The sequence below is a fragment of the Pan paniscus genome, chromosome 18 (assembly GCF_029289425.2).
Source record: "Pan paniscus chromosome 18, NHGRI_mPanPan1-v2.0_pri, whole genome shotgun sequence".
In the NCBI taxonomy this organism is placed as follows: Eukaryota; Metazoa; Chordata; class Mammalia; order Primates; family Hominidae; genus Pan; species Pan paniscus.
The window spans coordinates 98915745-98940902 of NC_073267.2; the positions used below are offsets into that span (position 1 = coordinate 98915745).

The 25158-nt window shown below is 58.6% G+C and overlaps 2 protein-coding genes across 9 annotated transcripts in view; both read left to right on the forward strand.

The window, feature by feature from the left end:
• Positions 1 to 24974, forward strand: part of ACSF3 (acyl-CoA synthetase family member 3) — a 66369-nt gene extending 41395 nt beyond the window's left edge. For 5 of the 6 annotated variants that reach the window (XM_034940920.3, XM_034940918.3, XM_034940921.3 and 2 more), the window contains 3 exons: positions 14489 to 14623; positions 15160 to 15271; positions 23331 to 24974. In XM_034940920.3, the coding sequence (XP_034796811.2) occupies positions 14489 to 14623; positions 15160 to 15271; positions 23331 to 23448 (365 nt within the window). In that variant the 3' untranslated portion in view covers positions 23449 to 24974. Of the gene's footprint in view, positions 1 to 14435; positions 14624 to 15159; positions 15272 to 23330 lie in introns of all 6 variants that reach the window. The other variant, XR_010110382.1, reaches the window with a different exon arrangement.
• LOC134729374 (mucin-19-like) lies at positions 1812 to 13476 on the forward strand. 3 transcript variants are annotated; one of them, XM_063598064.1, is made up of 3 exons: positions 1812 to 8415; positions 9160 to 9240; positions 10331 to 13476. In XM_063598064.1, the coding sequence occupies exon 1, from the start codon at positions 4152 to 4154 to the stop codon at positions 5577 to 5579; it is 1428 nt and encodes a 475-aa protein (XP_063454134.1). In that variant the 5' UTR covers positions 1812 to 4151; the 3' UTR covers positions 5580 to 8415; positions 9160 to 9240; positions 10331 to 13476. The 3 variants fall into 3 exon arrangements, with proteins under 3 accessions (XP_063454134.1, XP_063454132.1, XP_063454133.1); XM_063598062.1 differs by having other exon boundaries at positions 1812 to 9240; XM_063598063.1 differs by having other exon boundaries at positions 9160 to 13476.
• Positions 24975 to 25158: the final 184 nt, after the last annotated feature.

Genomic DNA, 25158 nt, shown 5'->3' on the forward strand with positions numbered 1-25158 from the left:
CACCGGCCTCTAGAGCGGGCTCCTTGGCCCTGTCCCTCAGTGCCAGGGGCCCCGGTGCCCCATGACAAGGCTTCTACACTGTCCCTCAGCGCGACAGCCGCTCCGGCACGCACGTACCCTGACCACAGACGCCGGGCCCCACGCAGCCCTTCCTGGTGGCCCTGCTGCCCCTCGTGGGCTGGGGCACCCTCCACCTCCGAGGTGCACCCCTGTACCCAGAGACCTCACCACCCCCACGCTTAGCCACACTTGTGCCCTCCACATCCTTCTCCCCACCAGGGTCAGAAGTCAGCTGACGCAGTGCTGTTGGTTTGCAGTGCGGCTGTTTGTTTACTGTTCCACAAATTAGCGCATTCTCTCTGCCTGCCAGAACAGGCCTGTGGGTGAGCGGGAACCTGCCCACCTGATTGAGGTGGCCCAGGAAGCCTGTGGCGGTCAGGAGAGACGGCGGCGCCCCTGGAGCCTGCTGGCAGCCCCCACTGCCACCCTCCTGCTCTCCCTGAGCCTGCCCTGAGCCGCTGCTGCCTGACCCCCCTCCTTTGTGAGAAGCTGGCTTGGTCCCAGGATCCCACATCCCGCCCCATGGGGCATATTTGGACAGTGGATATTTCGACATTTGGATAGCGGGCGTATGCGGACGGACGTCTGGGGAGCGGGCGGGCGTGTGCGGACGGACGTCTGGGGAGCGGGCGGGCGTGTGCGGACGGACGTCTGGGGAGCGGGCGGGCGTGTGCGGACGGACGTCTGGGGAGCGGGCGGGCGTGTGCGGACGGACGTCTGGGGAGCGGGCGGGCGTGTGCGGACGGACGTCTGGGGAGCGGGCGGGCGTGTGCGGACGGACGTCTGGGGAGCGGGCGGGCGTGTGCGGACGGACGTCTGGGGAGCGGGCGGGCGTGTGCGGACGGACGTCTGGGGAGCGGGCGGGCGTGTGCGGACGGACGTCTGGGGAGCGGGCGGGCGTGTGCGGACGGACGTCTGGGGAGCGGGCGGGCGTGTGCGGACGGACGTCTGGGGAGCGGGCGGGCGTGTGCGGACGGACGTCTGGGGAGCGGGCGGGCGTGTGCGGACGGACGTCTGGGGAGCGGGCGGGCGTGTGCGGACGGACGTCTGGGGAGCGGGCGGGCGTGTGCGGACGGACGTCTGGGGAGCGGGCGGGCGTGTGCGGACGGACGTCTGGGGGGCGGGCGGGCGTGTGCGGACGGACGTCTGGGGGGCGGGCGGGCGTGTGCGGACGGACGTCTGGGGGGCGGGCGGGCGTGTGCGGACGGGCGTCTGGGGGGGCGGGCGGGCGTGTGCGGACGGGCGTCTGGGGGGGCGGGCGGGCGTGTGCGGACGGGCGTCTGGGGGGGCGGGCGGGCGTGTGCGGACGGGCGTCTGGGGGGGCGGGCGGGCGTGTGCGGACGGGCGTCTGGGGGGCGGGCGGGCGTGTGCGGACGGGCGTCTGGGGGGCGGGCGGGCGTGTGCGGACGGGCGTCTGGGGGGCGGGCGGGCGTGTGCGGACGGGCGTCTGGGGGGCGGGCGGGCGTGTGCGGACGGGCGTCTGGGGGGCGGGCGGGCGTGTGCGGGCGGGCGTCTGGGGGGCGGGCGGGCGTGTGCGGGCGGGCGTCTGGGGGGCGGGCGGGCGTGTGCGGGCGGGCGTTTGGGGGGCGGGCGGGCGTGTGCGGGCGGGCGTTTGGGGGGCGGGCGGGCGTGTGCGGACGGGCGTTTGGGGAGCTCCCGGGCGGGCGTGTGCGGACGGGCGTTTGGGGAGCTCCCGGGCGGGCGTAGGCGGACGGACGTTTGGGGAGCGGGCGTATGCGGACGGACGTTTGGGGGGCGGGCGTGTGTGGATGTGTTAAGGGGGGTCCTTGCTCCCAGAGCTCCCAAGATGGTAGCGGGCAGCTTCCAAAATGGCGGCAGGCCACTTCCAAGATGGTAGCAAGCGTCGTGTTCTCTGACCTGGGGTTCTTGGCCTTATGGATTCCAAGGAATGGAATCTCGGGCCATGCGGTGAGTGTTATAGCTCTGTTAGAAGCCGTGGGCCACGGAAAAGAACCATGGAACCCAGTGACTAGTGTTCAGCTTGATTAGGATGAACGTGGGTGCTTAGCCGTGCAGGAACAATGGCGAGCCTTTAGGCCGATCGGGAGTGGCAGTGGGCGCCTCGCTGGATCAGGAGCACAGCAGACACCCTGCGGGATCCGGAGGGATGGAAGTCAGCGGCGGGTCTGCAACGGCGGCAAACAGCAGTGGTGGACGGCGAGAGAAAGCTCAACTTGAGCCGTAACAACCACGGACCAGAAGAGAGTGTAGTTGCAAGATTTAATAGAGTGAAAACAAAGCTGCCATACAAAGGGAGGGGACCCAGAGAGGGCAGCCGTTGCCAGGTTTATATCCCATTCATTGTCCCTCCTGCTGTGCTCTCAGGAGATAGATGATTGGCTATTGTTTACCTCCTGTTTTAGCCTAATTAGCATTTTAGTGAGCTCGCTTTACTACCTGACTGGTCGGGTGTGAGCTAAGTTGCAAGCCCCCTGCTTAAAGGTGGATGTGGTCACCTTCCCAGCTAGGCTTAGGGATTCTTAGTCGGCCTAGGAAATCCAGCTAGTCCTGTCTCTCAGATGGACATTTGGATAGTGGACGTATGTCCATGGATATTTGGATAGCAGACGTGCATGGGTGGACATTTGGAGAGTGGACACGTGGTTGTGTGGCTGCAGGTACTCACTGTAGTGTATTTATCCGGAAGATGTGCACGTTGCTCCTGACCCCTGGGTGGTGAGATTGCGGTGGTTTTTCTTTTCCTGTTTTTTTTTTTTTTTTGGCCTGTCTATATTTTATGCTGAACATCATTATTTTATAATAACCTTTAAGTAATATTTTCCACAAAAAAGAGGCCCATTTTCATGCATCAGAATCTGCTGGCCCAAAATCAGAAACGCATCTGCCCCATGCCCTTCCACAGGGAGCAGAGCACGGGGGCTGCAGCGTGCAGGCGGGATGGGCTCCTTGAGGGATGCTGGAAGGGGCAATGTTGGCCTGCAGCCTCGCCACCTCATGGCCTGATCCTGTGGGTCCCAGAGGCCCTGGAGCATGTGCTGCTGTGAGACAGGTGTGCTAGGTGTGTGGCGGTTCCGCACGTTTGCAAAGTGAAGGTTCCGTGAGCCCCTAGAGCAGAGGCCAGTGCCCCAACGCAGCATCTCATAGGCTTCCCAAGGTACCCTGGGAGGCACCTTCGTGGGCCGGACATCAGCAGAGGACCCGGGGCTGGGGCCCTAGAAGCCTCTCTGTGACAGGACGTGGTCAGCACATCAAACACTCCCTCCCAGTTTATCTTTTTTATACATCCCCATTAGCGCACGCTGATCTGGGGAAACAAGCCTGTCCATGACTTCCCTTCAAATGCATAATTACAGGAACGGGACTTGAGCAGGTCTTGCTCTGAGCGTCCCTCCAGCGCCCTCTGAATGTCCCGACCCCAACCCGACTCACGCTGCAGTTGTTTTATTTATTTAGTTAGTTATTTTTGAGACGGAGTCTTGCTCTGTCGCCCAGGCTGCAGTGCAGTGGCACGATCTCAGCTCACTGCAACCTCTGCCTCTCGGGTTCAAGCAATTCTCCTGCCTCAGCCTCCCAAGTAGCTGGGATTACAGGTGCCCGCCACCACGCCCGGCTAATTTTTGTATTTTTAGTAGAGATAGGGTTTTGCCATGTTGGCCAGGCTGGTCTCGAGCTCCTGGCCTCAGGTGATCCGCCCGCCTCGGCCTCCCATGGTGCTGGGATGACAGGCATGAGCCACCGTGTCTGGCCGGTTCTTGTATTTTTAAATTCAGGTGAAAGCTGAAGACGTTTTCTTCTTTGAAAGCACAGGAACCACAGCCCTGTGGATTTTGCGAGTCGCGGGGCTCCCGGAGCCGCTGGGAGGGCAGCCGTGTGAGATGCGGGGCTGTGAGCGCGGAAACACTCGCAGTCGCCAGTGCCGAGGCATGTTTCAGCCGGGGCGGAATCACATGCATTAATTATTGTAAAGAGATGTCTTTAGGAGAAAATGATTTTGAAATTCAGTTTAATTTCATTGTAATGTGCTGCAAACAGGAAGGGAGTATGTGTGTTTAATTGGCTCTCGGGAGTAAGGCCTGGAAGCCGCATGCCTTTGTCACAGGCCATTAGCGATGCTGCTGCATAATGAGAGCCTGCAATCAGCTCACAGCTGCCACTCCTGCCGGGAGAGCATGATATTAAATAGAAATCAGGAGAAATTAAACTTAACCCTTTCCCTGGCCAGCCCCTCCTGCCACACGGATTCTGGCATAAGCCGGCGGGCACAGGGGACAGCCAGGGATGGCTGGACACAGCCGAGGATGGCCAGGATGGCCGAGGCCGGCCTGCAGCTCCTCAGCGGCCTCCTCCAGGTCAGGATGAGAGGAGAGGTTGCCGGCTTTGATGCCAGCCGCTCCTGCCTCCCCCACCTGCCTCTGTGCCTACAGCCTGCTTCTGCCTCAAGATTACACAGCGGGCTTGTGAGGCCAGGGGTCTCCGCCGCTGCTCAAGGAGATGGCAAAGGTCTGTCTCAGGTAACTCCTCAGACAGCCACAATGATCTCTGCAGATGGCAAAGGTCTGTCTCAGGTAACTCCTCTGACAGCCACAATGATCTCTGCAGATGGCAAAGGTCTGTCTCAGGTAATTCCTCTGACAGCCACGATGACCTCTTCAGACGTCAAAGATCTGTCTCAGGTAACTCCTCTGACAGCCACGATGATCTCTTCAGACGTCAAAGGTCTGTCTCAGGTAACTCCTCTGACAGCCACGATGACCTCTGCAGACGTCAAAGGTCTGTCTCAGGTAACTCCTCTGACAGCCACGATGATCTCTTCAGACGTCAAAGGTCTGTCTCAGTTAACTCCTCTGACAGCCACGATGACCTCTGCAGATGTCAAAGGTCTGTCTCAGGTAACTCCTCTGACAGCCACGATGACCTCTGCAGACGTCAAAGGTCTGTGTCAGGTAACTCCTCTGACAGCCACGATGACCTCTGCAGACGTCAAAGGTCTGTCTCAGGTAACTCCTCTGACAGCCACGATGACCTCTGCAGACATCAAAGGTCTGTGTCAGGTAACTCCTCTGACAGCCACGATGACCTCTGCAGATGTCAAAGGTCTGTCTCAGGTAACTCCTCTGACAGCCACGATGACCTCTGCAGACGTCAAAGGTCTGTCTCAGGTAAGTCCTCTGACAGCCACGATGACCTCTGCAGACGTCAAAGGTCTGTGTCAGGTAACTCCTCTGACAGCCACGATGACCTCTGCAGATGTCAAAGGTCTGTCTCAGGTAACTCCTCTGACAGCCACGATGATCTCTGCAGATGCTCTGACTCCGCGTGCCCTCGCTCAGAGACACACGTGCACATTTGCCGCCTGGGGCGAGTGGAAGGTGACGTGGAGGTGGGCACCTCTGCTGGGCAGATGCGGGAGCAGCAGCAGCAGCAGCCCCTCCTGGGGGCATCCAGGAGTCAGGAGAGGGGCAGTGGGGCAGGGCGGCGTCCCTGCAGGGGTGAATGGCGTCTTAGGCTCCATCAGGGTGAGGAAACCTGATGACTGAACTCCTTAGAGAAGAGCCAGGGATCCCGGGAGGACCACCAGGAGCTCGTGGGGAAGGAGTGAGGGGAAGAGCCCTGGGTCCCGGGAGGACCACCAGGAGCTCATGGGGAAGGACTGAGGGGAAGAGCCCCGGGTTTCGGGAGGACCACCAGGAGCTCACGGGGAAGGATTGAGGGGAAGAGCCCCAGGTCCCGGGAGGACCACCAGGAGCTTGTGGGGAAGGATTGAGGGGAAGAGCCCCAGGTCCCGGGAGGACCACCAGGAGCTCACGGGGAAGGATTGAGGGGAAGAGCCCCGGGTCTCGGGAGGACCACCAGGAGCTTGTGGGGAAAGATTGAGGGGAAGAGCCCCAGGTCCCGGGAGGACCACCAGGAGCTTGTGGGGAAAGATTGAGGGGAAGAGCCCCAGGTCCCGGGAGGACCACCAGGAGCTTGTGGGGAAGGATTGAGGGGAAGAGCCCCAGGTCCCGGGAGGACCACCAGGAGCTCACGGGGAAGGATTGAGGGGAAGAGCCCCGGGTCTCGGGAGGACCACCAGGAGCTTGTGGGGAAAGATTGAGGGGAAGAGCCCCGGGTCTCGGGAGGACCACCAGGAGCTCACGGGGAAGGATTGAGGGGAAGAGCCCCGGGTCCCGGGAGGACCACCAGGAGCTTGTGGGGAAGGACTGAGGGGAAGAGCCCCGGGTCCCGGGAGGACCACCAGGAGCTCATGGGGAAGGAATGAGGGGAAGAGCCCCGGGTCTCGGGAGGACCACCAGGAGCTCACGGGGAAGGATTGAGGGGAAGAGCCCCGGGTCCCGGGAGGACCACCAGGAGCTTGTGGGGAAAGATTGAGGGGAAGAGCCCCAGGTCCCGGGAGGACCACCAGGAGCTCACGGGGAAGGATTGAGGGGAAGAGCCCCGGGTCCCGGGAGGACCACCAGGAGCTTATGGGGAAAGATTGAGGGGAAGAGCCCCAGGTCCCAGGAGGACCACCAGGAGCTCACGGGGAAGGATTGAGGGGAAGAGCCCCGGGTCCCGGGAGGACTACCAGGAGCTCACGGGGAAGGACTGAGGGGAAGAGCCCCGGGTCTCGGGAGGACCACCAGGAGCTCACGGGGAAGGAATGAGGGGAAGAGCCCCGGGTCTCGGGAGGACCACCAGGAGCTCACGGGGAAGGATTGAGGGGAAGAGCCCCGGGTCCCGGGAGGACCACCAGGAGTTCACGGGGAAGGAATGAGGGGAAGAGCCCCGGGTCTCGGGAGGACCACCAGGAGCTCATGGGGAAGGAGTGAGGGGAAGAGCCCCAGGTCTCGGGAGGACCACCAGGAGCTCATGGGGAAGGAATGAGGGGAAGAGCCCCGGGTCTCGGGAGGACCACCAGGAGCTCACAGGGAAGGATGGGGAGAGGGAAGTGGGGGGCTGGAGAACCCCCAGACTGAGAAATTCTGCTCGGAGCAAGAAGGGAGCTGGGCCCAGGTGGCTCCATCCCCCAAGGTTGAACATCAGCCCAGCCACCCGGGCCCTCCACATGCTCATGGGCACCACTGCCAGGCACTAGCTTACTTGTCACCCTGTCTGAGGCGTGTTGGGGCAGGAGCAAGAGTCCGCTGCTTCCAGGGCCCAGCTGGGGCTCCATGTGTCCCTGGGCACCCCAGAACCCTCTGGGTCTCAGCCTTTGGGTGCTTACGTCTGGGCCAGTGGCAAAGGGTTAAAGGGACTTGTGACTTAGTTGGGACTCACTGGCCTCAAGAAGCGAAAATCAGAGGGACAGCAGCCCCAGCCGCTGGGGTTTCCCTGTGGTGCCAGAGCTCCCCGGCAGGCACTGTGGAGGCCAAGTGGGGACCGGCAGTGTCGTGGTCCCGGCCCACAGCCTCTCAGCCTCCCACAGCCTCTCCCTGTGGTAACGAGGTGGACACTGAGCCCCAGTCCTGATGGCACATTTGAGGTCAGGTGGGGGCACCTGGGCTGTTCCTGCAGCTGTCCCCTCGTCCAGGGGAGGGACCTTTTCAGAAGCCCTGGGGCCTTTGTCTCATTGACCAAAACCCTCCTGGCCATGCTGCCTTCACAGGACACTGGGCATCTCTGTGGGGCAAGGGAAGGAACACAGGCATCCTGGTGGGGCCCCAAGACCCAACCAAGGCTCGTCTGGCTGGTGCCAGCCTCTGCGCCAAGGGTGCCGACCAAGGTCAGGGCCGATCGCGGGGATGACAGGTGCCGAAATGGCCATGCTTGCCCCAGCGCCTTTCATCCGGCAGAGGGACCTCGCTGGGCCTGCCACGCTCAGCCAGGCTGTGCTGTGAAGCCCCTCTCTTCCTGTCTCAGAGCCATATGTCCACGCTGACAGCTCCTGAGAGGGACCATGTTTTGCTGCCTGCAGGTGCCAAGCTGACTGATGGGCCATGCTGAGGAGGGTGCCCCAGCCCTCCTGCAAGATGCCCTTCTGTGCAGCCTGCAGGGCCACCAGGCCCACGAGGCGGCCATGGTCTTCAGATGTGTCTTAGCCTGGGTTCCCTAGAAAACACATGAGGACTCTGGGCAGAGGCTGCCTGTATTTACGTTTTTTTTTTTTAAGCCAAAGTTACACACCCGTGGCTTAAACACCCAAGTAGTTTTAGCAGTTTGAGAAGAAGAATCACAGCCGTGCCCCTTCCCCAGACTCGCCGGCTGCTGCTTCTGTGCGGTCCCCGCATCCCGAGGGCCGCCAGCGCCGCCACCTCCAGGCTCCTTTTTGCTGCCATGGCTTGAGTCCCGCAGAGGAGGCCCCTCCTCAGGCACGGCCCGACTCAGTCCCGTACGGCATCTGCACTGTTGAGACCATGGAGTCGCCGCTGAGAATTGAACCCAGGAGACACTGAGGTTTTTCCTCTTTCTTTGTTTTCCAGAGTCGGGAAAGTCTTGGTTTTCTTGGTCTCCTGGTGCCAATTCCTCGTGGGCTGGGCTGGTCTCCCCATGGCGCCTCCTTCCCTGTCCCCACCACCCCTTCCCTCCTGCCGGGTCAGGACCTCGGCTCCCAGCCCACAGCATCCTCCTCTTCCCTCTTCCGCCCCTAGCTGTGGGGACCGCTTTCCCCTGGGGCTTCCTGAGGCGGGTGTGTAGGGTCCGTACTTGGAGACTTGCGTGTCTCTCCGGGTCTTCGTTCTGCCCTCAGCCTTGCTTGCCGGTTTGGCTGCGTATAGGTTTCAGGGTTAGAAGTCACTTCTCTATCATTTTCTGGCCTTCAGATTTGCTGCTGCCACAGCCGTGCTGAATCCTGGCACTTGGTGACCCCTTCTTTTTTTTTTTTTTTTTTTTTTCGAGACAGAGTCTTGCTCTGTCGCCAGACTGGAGTGCAGTGGCGCCATCTCGGCTCACTGCAACCTCCGCCTCCTGGGTTCAAGCAATTCTCCTGCTTCAGCCTCCCGAGAGTAGCTGGGATTACAGGCGGCTGCCACCACACCCAGCTGATTTTTGTATTTTTAGTAGAGACGGGGTTTCACTATGTTGGCCAGGATGGTCTCGATCTCCTAACCTCGTGATCTCCCCACCTCAGCCTCCCAAAGTGCTGGAATTACAGGCATGAGCCACCGCGCCCAACCATGACCGCCTCTTTTTAACGTACAGGGTCTCCTCTGTCCCCAGACCCCTGAGCCCAGGTTGAGGAGCCACCAGCTGAGGACGGAGCCAAGGTCATGGAGCTGCCGGGTGAGCGCTGAGCCCAGGTCAGGGAGTTGGGTCTCAGGCCGTCACTGGGACTCCCTCTGCCTTCAAGAAGCCTCTTCCACCCTTGGCCCACAGAGGAGACCTGGATGGCACTGGGGTCCAGGTGCAGAAGCCTCCAGTGTCCACGGGCACCTGAGCTTCCAGCACCTTCCCTCCTGCTGGGCGGTGGCCTGTGCCTGGCCGCCTGCCCCACTGCCCCTCTGCCCCTCTGAGCCTCAGTCTGTCCTCCCTGCAGCCACCTCCCCTGGCCAGGTGCCCTGGGGTAACTGGTGGAGGCTTTCACGTAACTTGATTTCCAGCTGCCTCTGTACACACACAGGCACCTGTTCCAGGCTTGGCCTCTCTGTACACACACAAGCACCTGTTCCAGGCTTGGCCTCTCTGTACACACACACGGGCACCTGTTCCAGGCTTGGAGGCTGGGAACTCGGGGGCAGAGATCTCAGGGCAGCGGCTTGGGCGGGGTCCTTGGGCTTCCCTCGGCACTTTCCTCAAGGACCGGGGCCAAGCTTCACATTCTGTTGCTGGCATCAGTGCCATTTGGGAGCAAAAGTCCAACAGGCTGGGTCTGGGCCTCTCTTCACCTTGTTTCCTGGAATCGTGCTTTGGGTTCTGGTGTCACTCCAGATCCAGGCTCGGGAACCACATCTGCACAGCAGAACAGGCGCTGTTCTTATCTTGCGTGCGGGTCAGGACATCCCCCCGGCCAGGAGTGCTTCCTCCGACGCCCACAGACAAGTTCTCGCTGGGGGACTGGGGCCCGCGGCACCTCACTCCACCCACACTCCAGAGAATTCAAATCTGAGTATTGGAAGATTTATTTTCAATTACAGTGGAAGGCAGAGACATGAAATAGCACCAAATTGAAAAGCAGCTCATAAATCCAGGTAATAGGAGGTTATTGATTGCTACATTGTATCTGTCAGAAGAAAACTCCTTTAATGCACACATCAGGCCGAGGACATACACAGCCCATTGGCAGCCGACTCCGATTCCAGAATCGATGCATTTTGATAAATAGGTTGTTATGGAAAGTAAAGGTTATTTAACTTGTTTGACATGCATTTCACAGTGATCGCAAGTTGCCCTGGAGCCCTCTGAACCTTCTGAGTCGCCCTCGCTGCTGCATGACCTCCTCCCACGGGGTGTCCGACCCGCTCTTGCTTGGCTGAGACTTTGTTTAAACCCTGGCTCCGATGCCCCTGAGCCCTTGATAGCAGCGTCCCAGCCTGGAAGAACTAAACCAGCCACTCTTCCCCTTGGCAAAGGCACAGCAAGGCGGGTGAGGTGGGCGCTGAGTAGTCTGGGAATGGGCAGGGAGATGTCGACCCTCGGAGCTGAGACTGCTCTGTGCTGAGAAGCTAGAACAAAGCCTGACATGTTCCAAGGGGCAAGCTCAGGGCTGGGAGGGAAGCAGCGGGGCCGCCCCTTTGGGTGGGGGTGCCCAGGCTTTGCAGACAAGACACTGGCCAGAGGAGGTGGACCAGGGGCACTGGGGCAGAGGGGCCATGTGTGTAGAGCAGGATGGACCCTGAAGGGCCCCGGCCTAAAGGGGGCCTTTGCGAGGAAGACGCTAGGAACGTCCAGGCCAAGGCGTCCGGGCAAAGGCATCCAGGCCCGGGAGACGCATGTGAGACTTGGGCTTTCCTCTGTGGGCAGTGGGAAGTCTCTCCCTACCCCTGGAAGGAGCTCCAGGCAGCAGTGAGGATGGGGATTCTGACACTGGAGTGGGGAGCCGGCCCTGTGGTGCTGGCTGGGCTGAGAGCGGCACCACCCTCTGATGCCCAGGGTGGGAAGGACACACGACTGCCACCATGCACTGAGGGCCCTGCACGCCACACACGTGCTCTGAGCACTGAGGGTCCCCTCATGCCACGCACAAGTTCTGGGCACAGAAGCACCTCTCAGAATCGTCCCCGAGACAGGCGTCCGTCACAGAGACAGGTCTCAGTCCTGCACTGATTGGCTTCACCCAGTGCTGCTGAGGGAGTCTCAGACACAGCCTTTTTCCGACAGGTATAGCTGCCGCTTTCTCCGGCACAGAAGCCTGGGGCCCTGGGAATGGCACCATGTTGCGTGCCGACCCCTACGGTTCTTCCCTCCGCATGGCTCAGTGGAAACCGTGCGTGCAGCACAGCAGGCAGCTAGGGCCTGTGATGACCCTGGGGTTGGAGGCCAGGCAGGGCTATCACTGAGAAGCAGGGATTTGGGGCCTGGGGCCCAGGGAATGGACAACTCCCCAAGCTGCCCCCACCAGTCCTTCCTGAGCACTGGCTCCGGAAGAAGCATCTCGGGGCAGAGGCAGCCAGGCCCAGGCAGGGAGAGACCCCCGAACAAGGCCTACAGCAGGGTCTCAGGGCCTGACCATGGCAGAAACAGCCCAGAGCCAGAGAGGATGGGCAGATACTCAGTGCCACCACTCCTGAGAGATCTCAGCACCAGGGCTTCGACCTCTGGGGATACACACCCACACCTGCTGAGATATAACACATCTGCAGAGACACAGCCACGCCTGCAGAGACACACCCACACCTGCAGACACACCCACACCTACAGAGACACAGCCACACCTGTAGACACAGCCACACCTGCAGAGACACAGCCACACCTGTAGACACACCCACACCTGCAGAGACACAGCCACACCTGCAGAGACACCCACACCTACAGAGACACAGCCACACCTGCAGACACACCCACACCTGCAGACACACAGCCACACCTGCAGACACACCCACACCTGCAGACACACAGCCACACCTGCAGAGACACCCACACCTGCAGACACACCCACACCTAAGGAGATGGGGTCTCGCAGTGGGCGGAGAGGTTGGGTCTTGCATCTAATCAGCCGTTGATGGGCCTCTCCTGTGAAGGGCACTCATTCCTTGTATTCATAAACTAAGTTCATGTGAGTTTGTTCTTTAACAAGTTATTGCGCGATCATAATCCATTGCCGACGTTGGCGTGACTCACCATGTCATGAGCCCACTCGGGGCTGGTGCTGCTGGAGATGGGGAAGAAAATTGCTCCATAAACCAAAAAGCAACATTTTAAAACTTATAAAAAAGATTCGCAGGAAATTAGAAATAACACACAGGGGCTCCTTGTGCCGTCCCCCCAGTTTCTCCCAGCATCAGCCTGGTGTGTAACGGTGGTACATCCTCAGTGCCGTGAGTAGCTTTGGTGCAGTCTCAGCCCCGTGCGTAGCTGTGGTGCAGCCTCAGCCCCATGAGTAACTGTGGTGCATCCTTGGAGCCAGGACACAGGCAGCTCAAGAGGGTGCCGGGGACTTGTCAGCCTTGGGGGCAGGCAGTGATGGCCTCTCCAGCAGGACCAGAGCAGGGCAGTGGCTCCATGCTGCGCTGGGTCTCTGGGTGGTGCAGGCCAGGGTGGAGCCAGGCCAGAAGCTGTATGGAGGGCCCTGAGCGCCTGGCAGCCTCCCTGGTGTCAGCAGCTGTGGCATCCGTGGGGCAGGAGCAGCCTGGACGGGGTGGCTCGGTGCGATTAAGAGATGCTGTTGGAAGATTGGTGGCTGTCTGGTCCAGAGGGGACACACGAGCCAGGCTGCACAGCAGGAGCAGGAGCCATGGCGGGTCCCACGGGACTTGGGACAGGCTGTGTCCACCCCCGCCCACAGCCCAACCTGCACATCCCCTTCCAGCCGCCCAGTCAGACTACCCCAGGGGCGCAGTGACACCACTCTCCTGGCGGGGAGCCTCTGGTTTTTCTGCTTCCCATCAGCACAGAGTTCCAGAGCTCCATAAATAAGCCTGGAGCCCACCTGGGCACACCCATCCGTCTTGTTTAATAGACTGAGGAGCACGCCATGGCTCTCAAGGAGTGGTGAGGTGATGGATGGGGCCTTTCTGCGTCCAACAGCATGATGTATAATGAAGTATTTATGATTTATTCCAGCTAATAACCCATGTGGAGTGCAGGGTGTGTGGAAGCAGACAGTTGAGGCCTCAGCACTGCCCTTACATGCCCTGCATGCTCCCACAGCCACGGCACACACGTGTGCGTGCACATGCTCACAGTCACGCATACCGCGCCTTCCCAGCTGCACACACGCAGGCACGCACACCGTGGGCCCATGCGTCATGAGACAGCTTCGGGCTGGGAGTACAGGCTCTGAGGCTGCAGCCCGCTCTTCCCGACTCCCCACCCTCAGTGGCTGGTGGTGTCTGTGTTGAGCTACTCGAGAAAGAAAGAAAACGAAGGAAGCTTGGTTCCCACAGGAGCTCCAGGAACTGCACCTGGAGGAGCAAGGGCCACGTCGTGGCTTTGCCTTAGGAAGGAAAACGTGGGGCAGCCCTGGCCATTGTTCTAGGACCAGCATGGTCAGGTGTGGAGGGCATAAGATGGGCACCAGCAGGAGGCTCCGGGCACCCAGGAAAGGCCCTGTCCTCCTCAGCCACCAGCCGCTCCCTGTGGCCTCTGCGTGGGCCTTGGTGCCTCTCCCATCCAGAGGGGCTGGGCATTCACTGCTGGAGCCCACTGTGGTGGGATGTTGTAATGTGTCTGGTTCACTTGTTTTACTGAATATTTGGCCTGGATTCTTTTGTGGGCCTGAGAGAAATGGCAGGACAGGGCCTGGTGGGCCTTGGCCCCTCTCCCAGAGCCTGCCTGCATGAGGGGCGGCCCCTCTATGCTGCAGTCCCAGGGGCTCCGTCTGGGGGCCCTTGCAGCAGTAGCAGCACAGCCAGGAGGCCCAGCACACCCTGGCACCCATCCTGAGGGAGGGTAAAGCATCAGACCCTGTGCTTGTTGCTCAGAAAAGGCCACGCATCCCACCCATGGCCAGTGGTTATCAATCACTGTCACAGAAACAGGGCCTGAGCCGGCTTCCTAATGTAGGGTGTCTGCAGACCACAGGCCCAGCAGGGCTTCTGGCACCTCCTGCTCCTGGCAGGCTCTGGACCCACTGCTGACCTGCCCCTGGAGGAAGTGCATACAGCTGAGCATGGGGAAGGGACCCCACAGGAAGGGCAGACCCCACATCATGGGCACAGTCCCACCTTGGGATGCACGTCGTGACCACCAGGAATGTGGGCTTACCTGGCATAGCTGCTTCTGCGTTGGGGTTGCCACAGGGTAGTAACCAGAGCCCCCTTTCCTCAGAGGACACCGTGGTGTTTAAGGACGGCCAGTTAACCAGAGCCCCTTTTCCTCAGGGGACACCGTGGTGTTTAAGGATGGCCAGTTAACCAGAGCCCCTTTTCCTCAGGGGACACCGTGGTGTTTAAGGATGGCCAGTACTGGATCCGAGGCCGGACCTCAGTGGACATCATCAAGACTGGAGGCTACAAGGTCAGCGCCCTGGAGGTGGAGTGGCACCTGCTGGCCCACCCCAGTATCACAGGTGCGTGGCCGGACTTGGGCCAGGGAGGCCAGGCTAGACGGGTGCTGCCTTCCATGTTTGAGTTTTAGACGACTGCAGATGAGGCGACGCCGTCCCAGCTGCCTGCAGGGGTCCCTGTGATGCTCACCTCTGGTCCCTGCCCTGGCCAGGGAACATGGGGCTAGTGGGGGTGCAGCCTGTTCGGTGTTGGAGCCACTGACCCCGTGCCCACCAGAGCTCCCAGGCCTGGCTGGGCACAGCTCCCATCTGCATGATGCCCCTGCAGGAAGGTGGCAGGGAGAGTGCAGAGAGCCAAGGGGCGGGAAGGCAGAGCCCCTGTGAGTGCCCAGCCCCCAGATCCACCGTGGGGAGCCCGTCCTCACTCCCCTCCCCACAGGCCCAGCCGGCACTGGGATGGGTGATTGGAGTGGGGCCTCTCCAAGGACGGGCTCCAGGGCTGCGGCCAGACCGCGCTCTTCCTGTGTGTCCAGGCACTCTTCGGCCTGTAAGGGTCACTGAGGCATCCCCACATTCTCAAACTGTTCTTCTATCCGCAGATGTGGCTGTGATTGGAGTTCCGGATATGACATGGGGCCAGCGGGTCACTGCTGTGGTGACCCTCCGAGAAGGACACTCACTGTCCCACAGGGAGCTCAAAGAGTGGGCCAGGTAGGGCTGGGTGGGGCGGGCAGGGGGCACTCGTGGGGTCTTGGGGGTCCAGGTGTGAGGGCCACCCTAGGTATTGGCATCGTCTGTCTTAGAGGTGGAGGTGAGGGATCAAGAAAGACCAGCAGTGAGGGTCCTTAGAGACCTGAAGGCCGCACACAGCAGGTAGAGACGAGGGCAGGGGGCAGGAGCCATGCTCAGATTTGACTTGGTGGCAATATTCCGAGGGGGCAGAAACTCACATTCCTGGGACAGGGCCCTGTGCGGCCTGTGGTGGGTTCTGTCCTGGTCCCAGGAGAGATCCCGAATGAGCCAGGCCAGGCCCATGCAGGAGGTGCATGGAGCTGAGATCCAGGGTTGACACCAGCTGGCCGCACGCGCTGGGCCCTTCCCCGCCAGGCCACAGGCAGCCTGTCCACCTGCCGCCCCAAAGCCAGTGCTGGGCCCCAGCAGAACCACAAGGCCCACCCATTCTCCGTCGGCACCTGCACGGCCTCTCCCTCTCCTGCCCTGGGAGTGGGTCCTGAAGGTGCCTCACACACCTCCAGTCAGTTCCACGGAGACCCCAGCACCATCACCATCCCCTCAGTCATTTCGCTTTCCCCTCCATGTCCAGGGCAGGGCCTGTTCCTCAGCGGTGGCCACCACCCAGTCCTTAAACTCACCTGCATTTTTTGTTTTGCCTTTACCTTACCCAGAACCTTTCCCCAAGGACTTTCTCCCACCTATCTCACCCCCGGTGGTTTCTGATGCATGGGATCCACAGACCCTCCACCTTTGCCAGCAGTGGTGGTGGCCACGCCCAGGGCCGAACCTGAGCTATGGCCTCGTCAAAGGCCGTCAGGACAGAAGGGTATCCCATAGGACCGTCAGGGCAGAGCCAGGCTGAGCTCAGAAAGGAAGCTTTTAGTTTCACCTACAGTAATTTCTTTTGTTTTTTTAATTTATAAAGAAACGGGGTATAATTGGCTCATGGTTCCACAGGCTATACAGGAAGCGTGGCTGGGGAGGCCTCAGGAAACTTACAGTCATGGCAGAAGGCAAAGGGGAAGCAGGCACATCCTACATGGCCGGAGCAGGAGGGAGGAGGGAGGGGCCACAGAGTGAGTGAGGGAGGAGGGAGGGTCCACAGAGGGAGGGAGGGTCCACAGAGTGAGTGAGGGAGGAGGGAGGGGTCACAGAGTGAGGGGGGAGGGGCCACAGAGTGAGTGCGGGAGGAGGGAGGGGCCACAGAGTGAGGGAGGGAGGAGGGAGGGGTCACAGAGTGAGCAAGGGGGGAGGGGCCACAGAGTGAGCGGGGGGAGGGGCCACAGAGTGAGGGAGGGAGGAGGGAGGGGTCACAGAGTGAGTGAGGGAGGAGGGAGGGGTCACAGAGTGAGGGAGGAGGGAGGGTCCACAGAGTGAATGAGGGAGGAGGGAGGGGTCACAGAGTGAGTGAGGAAGGAGGGAGGGTCCACAGAGTGAATGAGGGAGGAGGGAGGGGTCACAGAGTGAGCAGGGGGGAGGGGCCACAGAGCGAGGAGGGGGTGGGAGGAGCCACAGAGCGATGGGAGAGGGAGGGGCCACGCACTCTCAAACACGCAGGTCTTGTGAGAACTCACTCACTAGCACGAGAACAGCAAGGGGAAAATCCACCCCTGTGATGCAGTCACCTCCCACCAGGTCGCTCCTCCAACAGCAGGGATCACAATTCAACATGAGATTTGGGTGGGGACACAGATCCAAACCATATCATTCCTCCCTGACCCCTCCCAAATCTTACGTCCTTTTTACATTGCAAAATACAATCCTACTTCCCAACAGTCCCCCAAGTCTTCACTCATTTCAGCATTAATTCAGAAGTCCACAGTCCAAAGTCTCGTCTGAGACAAGGCAAGTCCTTTTCACCTATGAGCCTGTAAAATCAAAGACAAGTTACTTCCCAGATACAGTGGGGGTGCAGGCATTGGGTAAATACACCAGTGCCAAAAGAGAGGCGCCAGCCAAAACAAAGGGGCTGCGAGCCCCAGGCAGGTCCAAAACCTAGCAAGGCAGTCACTGAATTGTTTTTTGGTTTCTTCTTTTTTGGTTGTTTTTTTTTTTTTTTTTTTTTTTTTTTGAGACGGGGTCTTGCTCTGATGCCCAGGCTGGAGTGCAGTGGCGTGATCTCAGCTTACTATAGCCTCTGCCTGCAAGCAATTCTCCTACCTCAGCCTCCCTAAGTAGCTGGGACTATAGGCATGCACCACCACACCCAGCTAATTTTTGTATTTTTTAGTAGAGATGGGGTTTTGCCATGTTGTCCAGGCTGGTCTTGAACTCCTGACCTCAAGTGATCCACCTGCCTCAGATTCCCAAAATGCTGGAATTACAGGCGTGAGCAACCCCACGCAGCCCAATAAATCTTAAAGCCCCAAAATAATCTCCTAAGACCCATGTCTCACATCCAGGCTACACTGATGCATGGAGGTGGCTCCCAAGGCCATGGGTATCTCTGCCCCTGTGCCTCTGTAGGGTACAGCCCCCATGCTGCTTTCATAGGCTGCTGTTGTGTGCCTGCGACTTTTCTAGGTGCACCACACAGTGCAAGCTGTCGGTGGGTTATTCTGGGGTCTGGAGAACGGTGGCCCTCTTCTCACAGCTGCAGTAGCCAGGGCCCCACTGGGGACTCTGTGTGGGGGCTCCAACTCCATCTTTCTCCTCTTCACTGCCCTGGAGCAGTGGCCTGAGCTCTATCTGGAGCCCTTTTAGCCCCAGAGCAACAGGGATGCAGGGCCAGTGTCCCTCAGGGCAGTGGCCCACAAAGCCATTCTTCCCTCCGAGGCCTCCAGGCCTATGATGGGAGGCACTTCCATGAAGGTCTCTGACACGCCTAGAGACATTTTCCTCATTGTCTTGGCGATTAATATTCAGCTCCTCTTTACTTACGCACATTTCTGCAGCCAGCTTGAATTCCTCCCCAGAGAATTGTTTGTTTGTTTGTTTTCTACCATGTGATCAGGCTGCAAATTTTCCAAATTTTATGCTCTGCTTACCTTTTAAATCTAAGTTCCGGTTTCAGGTCATCTCTTTGCTCATGCTTAACAAAAGCAATCTTTGCTCCAGTTCCCAATAAGTTCCTCGTCTCCCTCTGAGTCTACCTCAGCCTGGACTTCATTGTCCATATCGCTATTAGCATTTTGGTCACAACAATTTAACAAGTCTTTAGGAAGTTCCAAACTTTCCCTCATCTTCCTGTCTTCTTCCGAGCTCTCCAAATCGTTCCAGCCTCTGCCTGTTACCCAGTTCCAAAGCTGCTTCCACATTTCCAGATGTCTTAACAGCAGTGCCCCACTTCCCTGTACCAGTTTTCTGTGTTAGTCCAGTCTTGCATTGCTATAAATGATGCCAGATTTTTCTCAGCCACTTTGCCAACCAGGGACCTCCGTGGCTGGTGACACCCCCAACCCAGGCCTGCCACAGAAGGCACCCACACACTCGACCCACTGGGCCATGCTTGGCTTATGCACTGGCTCAGCCCACCTGTGTTATAGCTTATACCTGCATTCATCAGTTCCCAAGTTCTTGTCCCGCGTCCAAGAAGAATGAGGTTACACTGACAATTCAAAGGGTGAGGAGAGTGGAGAAGAATTTTATTGAGCTGTGAAACAGCTCTCAGCGGAGAGGGTATGCGAGGCTGCTGAACCGCCCAGAGTTGGGTGTGGCTGGGTCCAGGGCTTTTTTGGGCACAGAATGGGGAGGGGCAGGCTGTAGGTAGCACTGGAAAAGGTAACCTTTGGTTGGTTAAAAGGCATTATTCAGAAAGAACCAGTGGGAAAGAGTGGGCAAACAGGAATAGAAGTTCTCACTCCGGGCTGCAGGTTTCAGGCTGTTTTTGGCTTGAAGGTGGGATTTCACCAGGGACCCACCCCTGTCTATCTGGGCATTTGACTGCTTCCTGTTGCTTTCATAAGGAACTACCCAAGATGGTAATTTATAAAGAAAAGAGGTTTAACTGGCTCACAGTTCCACAGGCTATAAGGAAGCATGGCTGGGGAGGCCTCAGGAAACTTACAGTCATGACAGAAGGGGAGGCAGGCATGTCCCACATGGTGGAGCAGGAGGAAGAGCTCACCTACAGCAAATTATTTAAGACCGAGCATTTGTCTCTGTTCTGTTCCCTCTCTGGATGCACCCTCCTGCCTCCACCCTGACTTGCCGTCTCCTGAGCACTGAAGATATTTTTGGCTTGTCCGATGTGACTCCACAGACAGCAGAAACGCTTGCTTGATCAGGGCAGCATCAGGGCACCACACATGCCCGGGCTTGCACAACACAGTGGGAGCACTGCCACTCAGCAGCAGCTGCTGCTTTCATTAAACAGTTACCTTGAGAAGAAAAGATAGGTGTCGAGGGCTGAGAGCTGTGCTAGAGTTTCAGGGTCCGAGTTGGCAGGAACTGAAGTCCCGACGCTCCTCAGCCTTTGGCTGTCCTCAGGGCTGCCCTCTGCGTGGGGACACCAGGCCGCCCCTGCCCAGGGACACCAGGCCGCCTGCTCCTGCTCTGTGCATCTCTCACATCAGGCTCCTCACCCAGCATTGTTTGGGCTATGACAGTGGCTGTGAGAAGACCCTAAGACGGGAAGCTGTGTGCAGGGCACTTGAGGGCCCGCTGGGGAGAAGCTGCCTGTGAGGGACAGGACCGGGCAGGGAAGGCCACCAGCCATGCGGTCACAGCCCAGGACTCCGCCAGTCCTGCAGGAGCCCTGGAGCCAGGCCCTTGCTGTCCAGGCCACTTGCTGTACCTGGCCCACAGCTACCTCCCCTGCAGCCCTGAGTCCTGCTTGCTGTGCCCGGCTCAGGCTGAGACTGCAGTGCTTGTCCATTCACCATGAAAGAAAGAAGAACAGGAAGGGAGGCGGGAGGAAGTCAGTTAGAGGATGAATCCAAGTGTTCCAGCTGTCCAATGGGAGTTCCAACAAGAGGACATGCAGGGAGGAAATTCACAGTCAAATTTCCCCAAACCAAAGGTCATGAGTTTTCAGATTGAAAGAACACCCAACCAAGAGGAGAGAAAACAGCATTCTAAATATCGGAAGGAAACGAAACCTCGCCTCAGGCATGCGGGCTCTGACGGGCAGGATGGCGGCACCGAGGGCTGCTGTATCCAGTGAAGGCAGCAGTTCAGATGAGACAGATAACTCCCTTAAAAGACACAAATTACCAAGACTGACGCAAACCCTGAAACAGACTGAACAGTTCTGAGTTATCAGTTTAAAACTGCAAAGCAAATAGCAGGCCCAAAAGGCTTCACTGATAAATTATCTCAAACATTGAAGGCAAAAAATAAAACCAGACACAGCAAAGTAAGTCTCTGATGAAACAGAGTGGGGAGGAACACTTCCTAACTCCCCGTATGGGACCAGCACTACCCTGAAATCAAAACCAGACAAGAAAACGAGAGGACAGTGTTCCCAATGGGCAGACACACAAAATCCTTAACAAAACGTTAGCAAATTAAATCCAGTTGATGCACAAAAAGACAACACGTCATGATCAAGCAGCATTTAAGCCAGGAATAGTGGGTTACTTTCATATTCAAAAATCAGTCTGTGTAATTCACCGGTTTTTTTTTTTTTTTTGGATGGAGTCTCGCTCTGTTGCCCAGGCTGGAGTGCAGTGGCACGATCTCTGCTCACTGCAACCTCCACCTCCCGGGTTCAAGTGATTCTCCTGCCTCAGCCTCCTGAGTAGCTGGGATTACAGGTGCGCACCACCATGCACAGCTAATTTTTGTATTTTTATTAGAGACGGGGTTTCACTGTGTTGGCCAAGCTGGTCTCGAACTCCTGACTTCAAGTAATCCGCCCGCCTCGGCCTCCCAAAGTCCTGGAATTACAAGCGTGAGCCACTGGTAATTCACCATATTTACAGAATGAAGAAGAAAAGTCATATCATTTCAATAGATACAGAAAAAGCATTTGCAAATGCCAAAACCCTTTTATAACAAGCACTCTTAGCAAACTAGGAGAAGAAGGAAAATCCTTGAACCTGATGAGGGAGTCTCTCAAAAGCTACCAGATGACATCCTGCTCAATGGGGAGCTGCTGGGCGTTTTCCTCCTGTGACCAGGAAGGGGCGCCTGCCCTCACCACTGCCACCCAGTCTCATTCAACACAGAGTTTGTCCCCTGTTAGAAGCCGAGACGTTGGTTACACGTGGAGGTTGGGAGTGGCTCAGGCAGGCAGAGGGGCTTCTGGGAACCTGGCCATGTTCCCTTTCAGTCTGGGCGCTACTTAGAGCAGGGGGCAGTTGCTTCAATAAAACTTTAGATTCCCACACAGGCCAGGCGTGGTGCTCACACCTGTAATCCCAGCACTTTGGGAGGCCGAGGTGGGCAGATCACCTGACATCAGGAGTTGGAGACCATCCTGGCCAACATGGTGAAACCCCGTCTCTATTAAAAATACAAAAATTAGCCAGGCATGGTGGTATGTGCCTGTAGTCCCAGCTAGTTAGGAGGCTGAGGCAGGAGAATCGCTTGAACCCGGGAGGCGGAGGTTGCGGCGAGCCGAGACTGCACCACTGCAATCCAGCCTGGGCGACAGGGCAAGCCTCTGTCTCAAAAGAAAAAAAATTCTACACATCCCTCACCACACTGTACATAGGACAGCTGGGTGTAAATTACATCTCCATTTAAATGCCTGTCATAGTTTTATACAACTATAAAATATATACGTGCCAAAATAAATTTGATAGGAACATTGGAACCAGGTAAGGTGACACATGCCTGTAGCACTTCGGGAGGATCCCTTGAGCCCAGGAAGTCGAGGCTTCAGTGAGCCATGACTGCACCCCTGCACTCCGGCCCAGGCAACAGTGAGATCCTGTCCTAGAAAGAAAAGAGAAAAAAAGAAAAATGCGATTTGGAAATGTGGAGGTCGAGGTTGAGAGCGACACGGAGGTCGAAGCCAGCTGCCCCTGGAGAGCGGGAGACTGGGCTGGGCCGACTCCCACCTCTGCCGCGAGAGGCCTACGGGCAGGGGCAGGTGGGCAGGGGGCCTGTGCTGGGTCTCTGGCTGCGTCTGGACAGCAGGCGACACTTTCTCCACAAAAAGCGTCAAGAAACCACAACACTTGGTTTCTGGACTTTTCCGCGGAACAGTAACCTGAACAATCTCCATCAAGTTCGTTTCTGACACGGCTCAGTGCAGCCTGGACGCCCTGGACCAGCCCCTCCTGCGCCTGGGCCACAGCCGCTGCCTTCAGGGCATCACTGGTGGGCGGCACAACCATCCTCCCTTTGGGGGGTTAATTTCATTTCTTTCCTCCCTTCTTTAATGGTGAATGGAGGAGCACCGAGCACCACTGCAGTCTCAGTTTCAGATCCCAGCGCCTCGTCCCTGCCCACTGCCCTCGGCCCCGCCCGCCTGCATTGGCACTGCCCTGGCCCCACCCACCCGTGTCAGCACCGCCCACCGCCCTGGCACCACCCACCGAGTTCTCGCCCATGAGGAAGGGGGACCCTGAGTGGAGGTGTCAAACCTTAGGGGCCGTCCCTGCCGTGCAGGGCTCTGTGAGGCCTCTTGCCACATAGGCTTGTGTCTGCAGGACTGTGCGGCATTTACTCCCATCTCAAATACCCCATACGGGGCAGACTGCCCCTGCCCCACCTGCCCACCCACTCCCCAGCCCCTTCCGCACGCCTCCTCTGGAAGAGGAACGGGCCACAGAGTGACATGGGGCCTTCCAGCTCCAGTGCGGGGACTTGGAAGGCCTGGCCCGGTGTGGGGGCCCCTCTGCCCTGCAGGCCACTCTGTGCAGGCCTATCCTCAGGTGTGCCCTCGCCCAAGGCCTGCACGCACCATGGCTTCTGTGGTACCAGTGATAACACCATGCCGGGCACCTCCTGCAGTCACCACCCCTGGGCTGCTAGGGCAGAGACAGCTGCGGTCGCCCGGTGCACCTGCCTGGCCTCAGGATGGCCGAGGCGCCTGGCAAGGCTGCAGGGTCCCAGGGGCACCTGTCCGTACTGCTGGGCGCCTGAGTTCCTCCCACTGGGCACTGTCAGGGCAGCGCATCTCAGGCTGTGCTTGTCTCTGCAGAGATGTCCTGGCCCCGTACGCGGTGCCCTCGGAGCTGGTGCTGGTGGAGGAGATCCCGCGGAACCAGATGGGCAAGATTGACAAGAAGGCGCTCATCAGGCACTTCCACCCCTCATGACCCGGCAGACTGGGACTGCAGTTCTGGTGGGGAGCAGCAGACGTCCCCTTCACACCGAGAACCACGGGGGCCCATCCAAGACCTGGCCTCCCTTAAACCTGAACCCCCCAAATCAGGTCACGTAGAATCAAGAACTGTTTGGGATGAAATCACCATGTGGTGTCCCCAGCCTCGGGCCAGTTGTTGCAGCTCAAGGAGACCGTCCCTGGTGTCACCTCTGTGTGGTCACCGCCAACCTCATCTGTGCAGCGCGGTGCAGCCAGCCCCTGGCCCCACGTGCTGAGGCACCTCCCACCCCACAGTGCCCTGCAGTTGCCAGGCTCTCCAGGGCAGGTCCCAGAGGTGTCCCGCAAAAAACAAATAAAGACTCCACTGGAGGAAACAAGCCCCTGTCCCATGCCGTCTGCACGTGCCTGTGCCTCACCCAGAGCCAGTGTCTCCTGGCCCACTTAGGAGGTCTGGGCAGCCACCCAGGGGGCCCTCCTGGGAGGAGCTGAGGGTTCACAAGCCTCCCAGAACCAGCCCTGTCCCATGGGTTCCGGGCATTTCCTGGTGCTGCTCTTGGAGGAGAGCAGCTCCCGCTGTGGGGACACCTGCCACCCTGCACACTACTGTGTGTCCATCAGCATGTGTCACAGAAAGTGCGTGGACGCACGGCCCCGGAGCTGCTCTGCCGTGACCCTGCCTCACCCCCCACCGCAGGGACCTTCCAGGTCATCTCCACACCAGCCCCTCAGCTGGTGAACCCTCTCTCCCATCACCGTCTCCACCCAGACCCCCACCTGCCCCATGGCCCCCATTTCATGTCTGTGGCTCACCAGCTTTTCCCCAGACCCAGCTCCGGAGCCCACAGGCGTGGCCGATGCAGAAACCTCAGGAAGGTGTGTTGTGAATGTTGGGTGCACCCACGTTGCATTTACTTAGCGGGGCCAATTCAGATGCACAGGGGCCACATGCAGAATCCAGAAGTTTCTGGACAATTTTCAGAAGAATAGGCTGTCTCCTCCCCACAGCCTGGGGAAGTAACAGTCATCGCCCAGCAGTGTCTGGCCTGAACTTACCCAGAACATTCTGCCCCCGGAATGCACGTCTGAAAGAGTGGCCAGAAACGAGTGTGCCGGGCAGGAGGCCAGCCCCATCTCAGGCTCACATGCCTCGCGGACAGTTGGACGTGGCCTGGGGCCCCTGCTCACTTAAGCATGTCGCCCACCAAGCTTGTCTGAGGCCACAGAGCAGCGTCCCAGCCCTGTTTTCCAGGACGGGTGGGTGCCCCAGTCCACGGCCCTGCCCCACCCGAACTCCTGCCTCACGGTGTGGCCTTGTGCATCCCCATGGCCTGACCCGGGGAACAGTCAGAGGAAGGGGCCCCGCCCTCCCGCCAGAGGCCTGGACCCAAGGGAACGGCAGTCAGAGACTACAGTCCAGACGTTTGTGTCTAGGCCTTGCTAGTAGCTAAGGAAATGCCTTCTGTTGGGAAAAGGTCAAATTTAACATAGCAAAATTTTTACTTAATTCCACTAATTTTACATTTGCATCTCTCTCCTTTAATCCTGAAACTTTTGATTCCTAAAAAGCTTACATAATCATTTGCTTTATCCGATAGTATACATCAGTATATCATGCTTTCAAAATAATGAGTGTAACTTTCTGCTGACAATACTACAAACTACAGAAAGCCTGGAGCTCATTGACCAGAAACTGCAGAGAGCC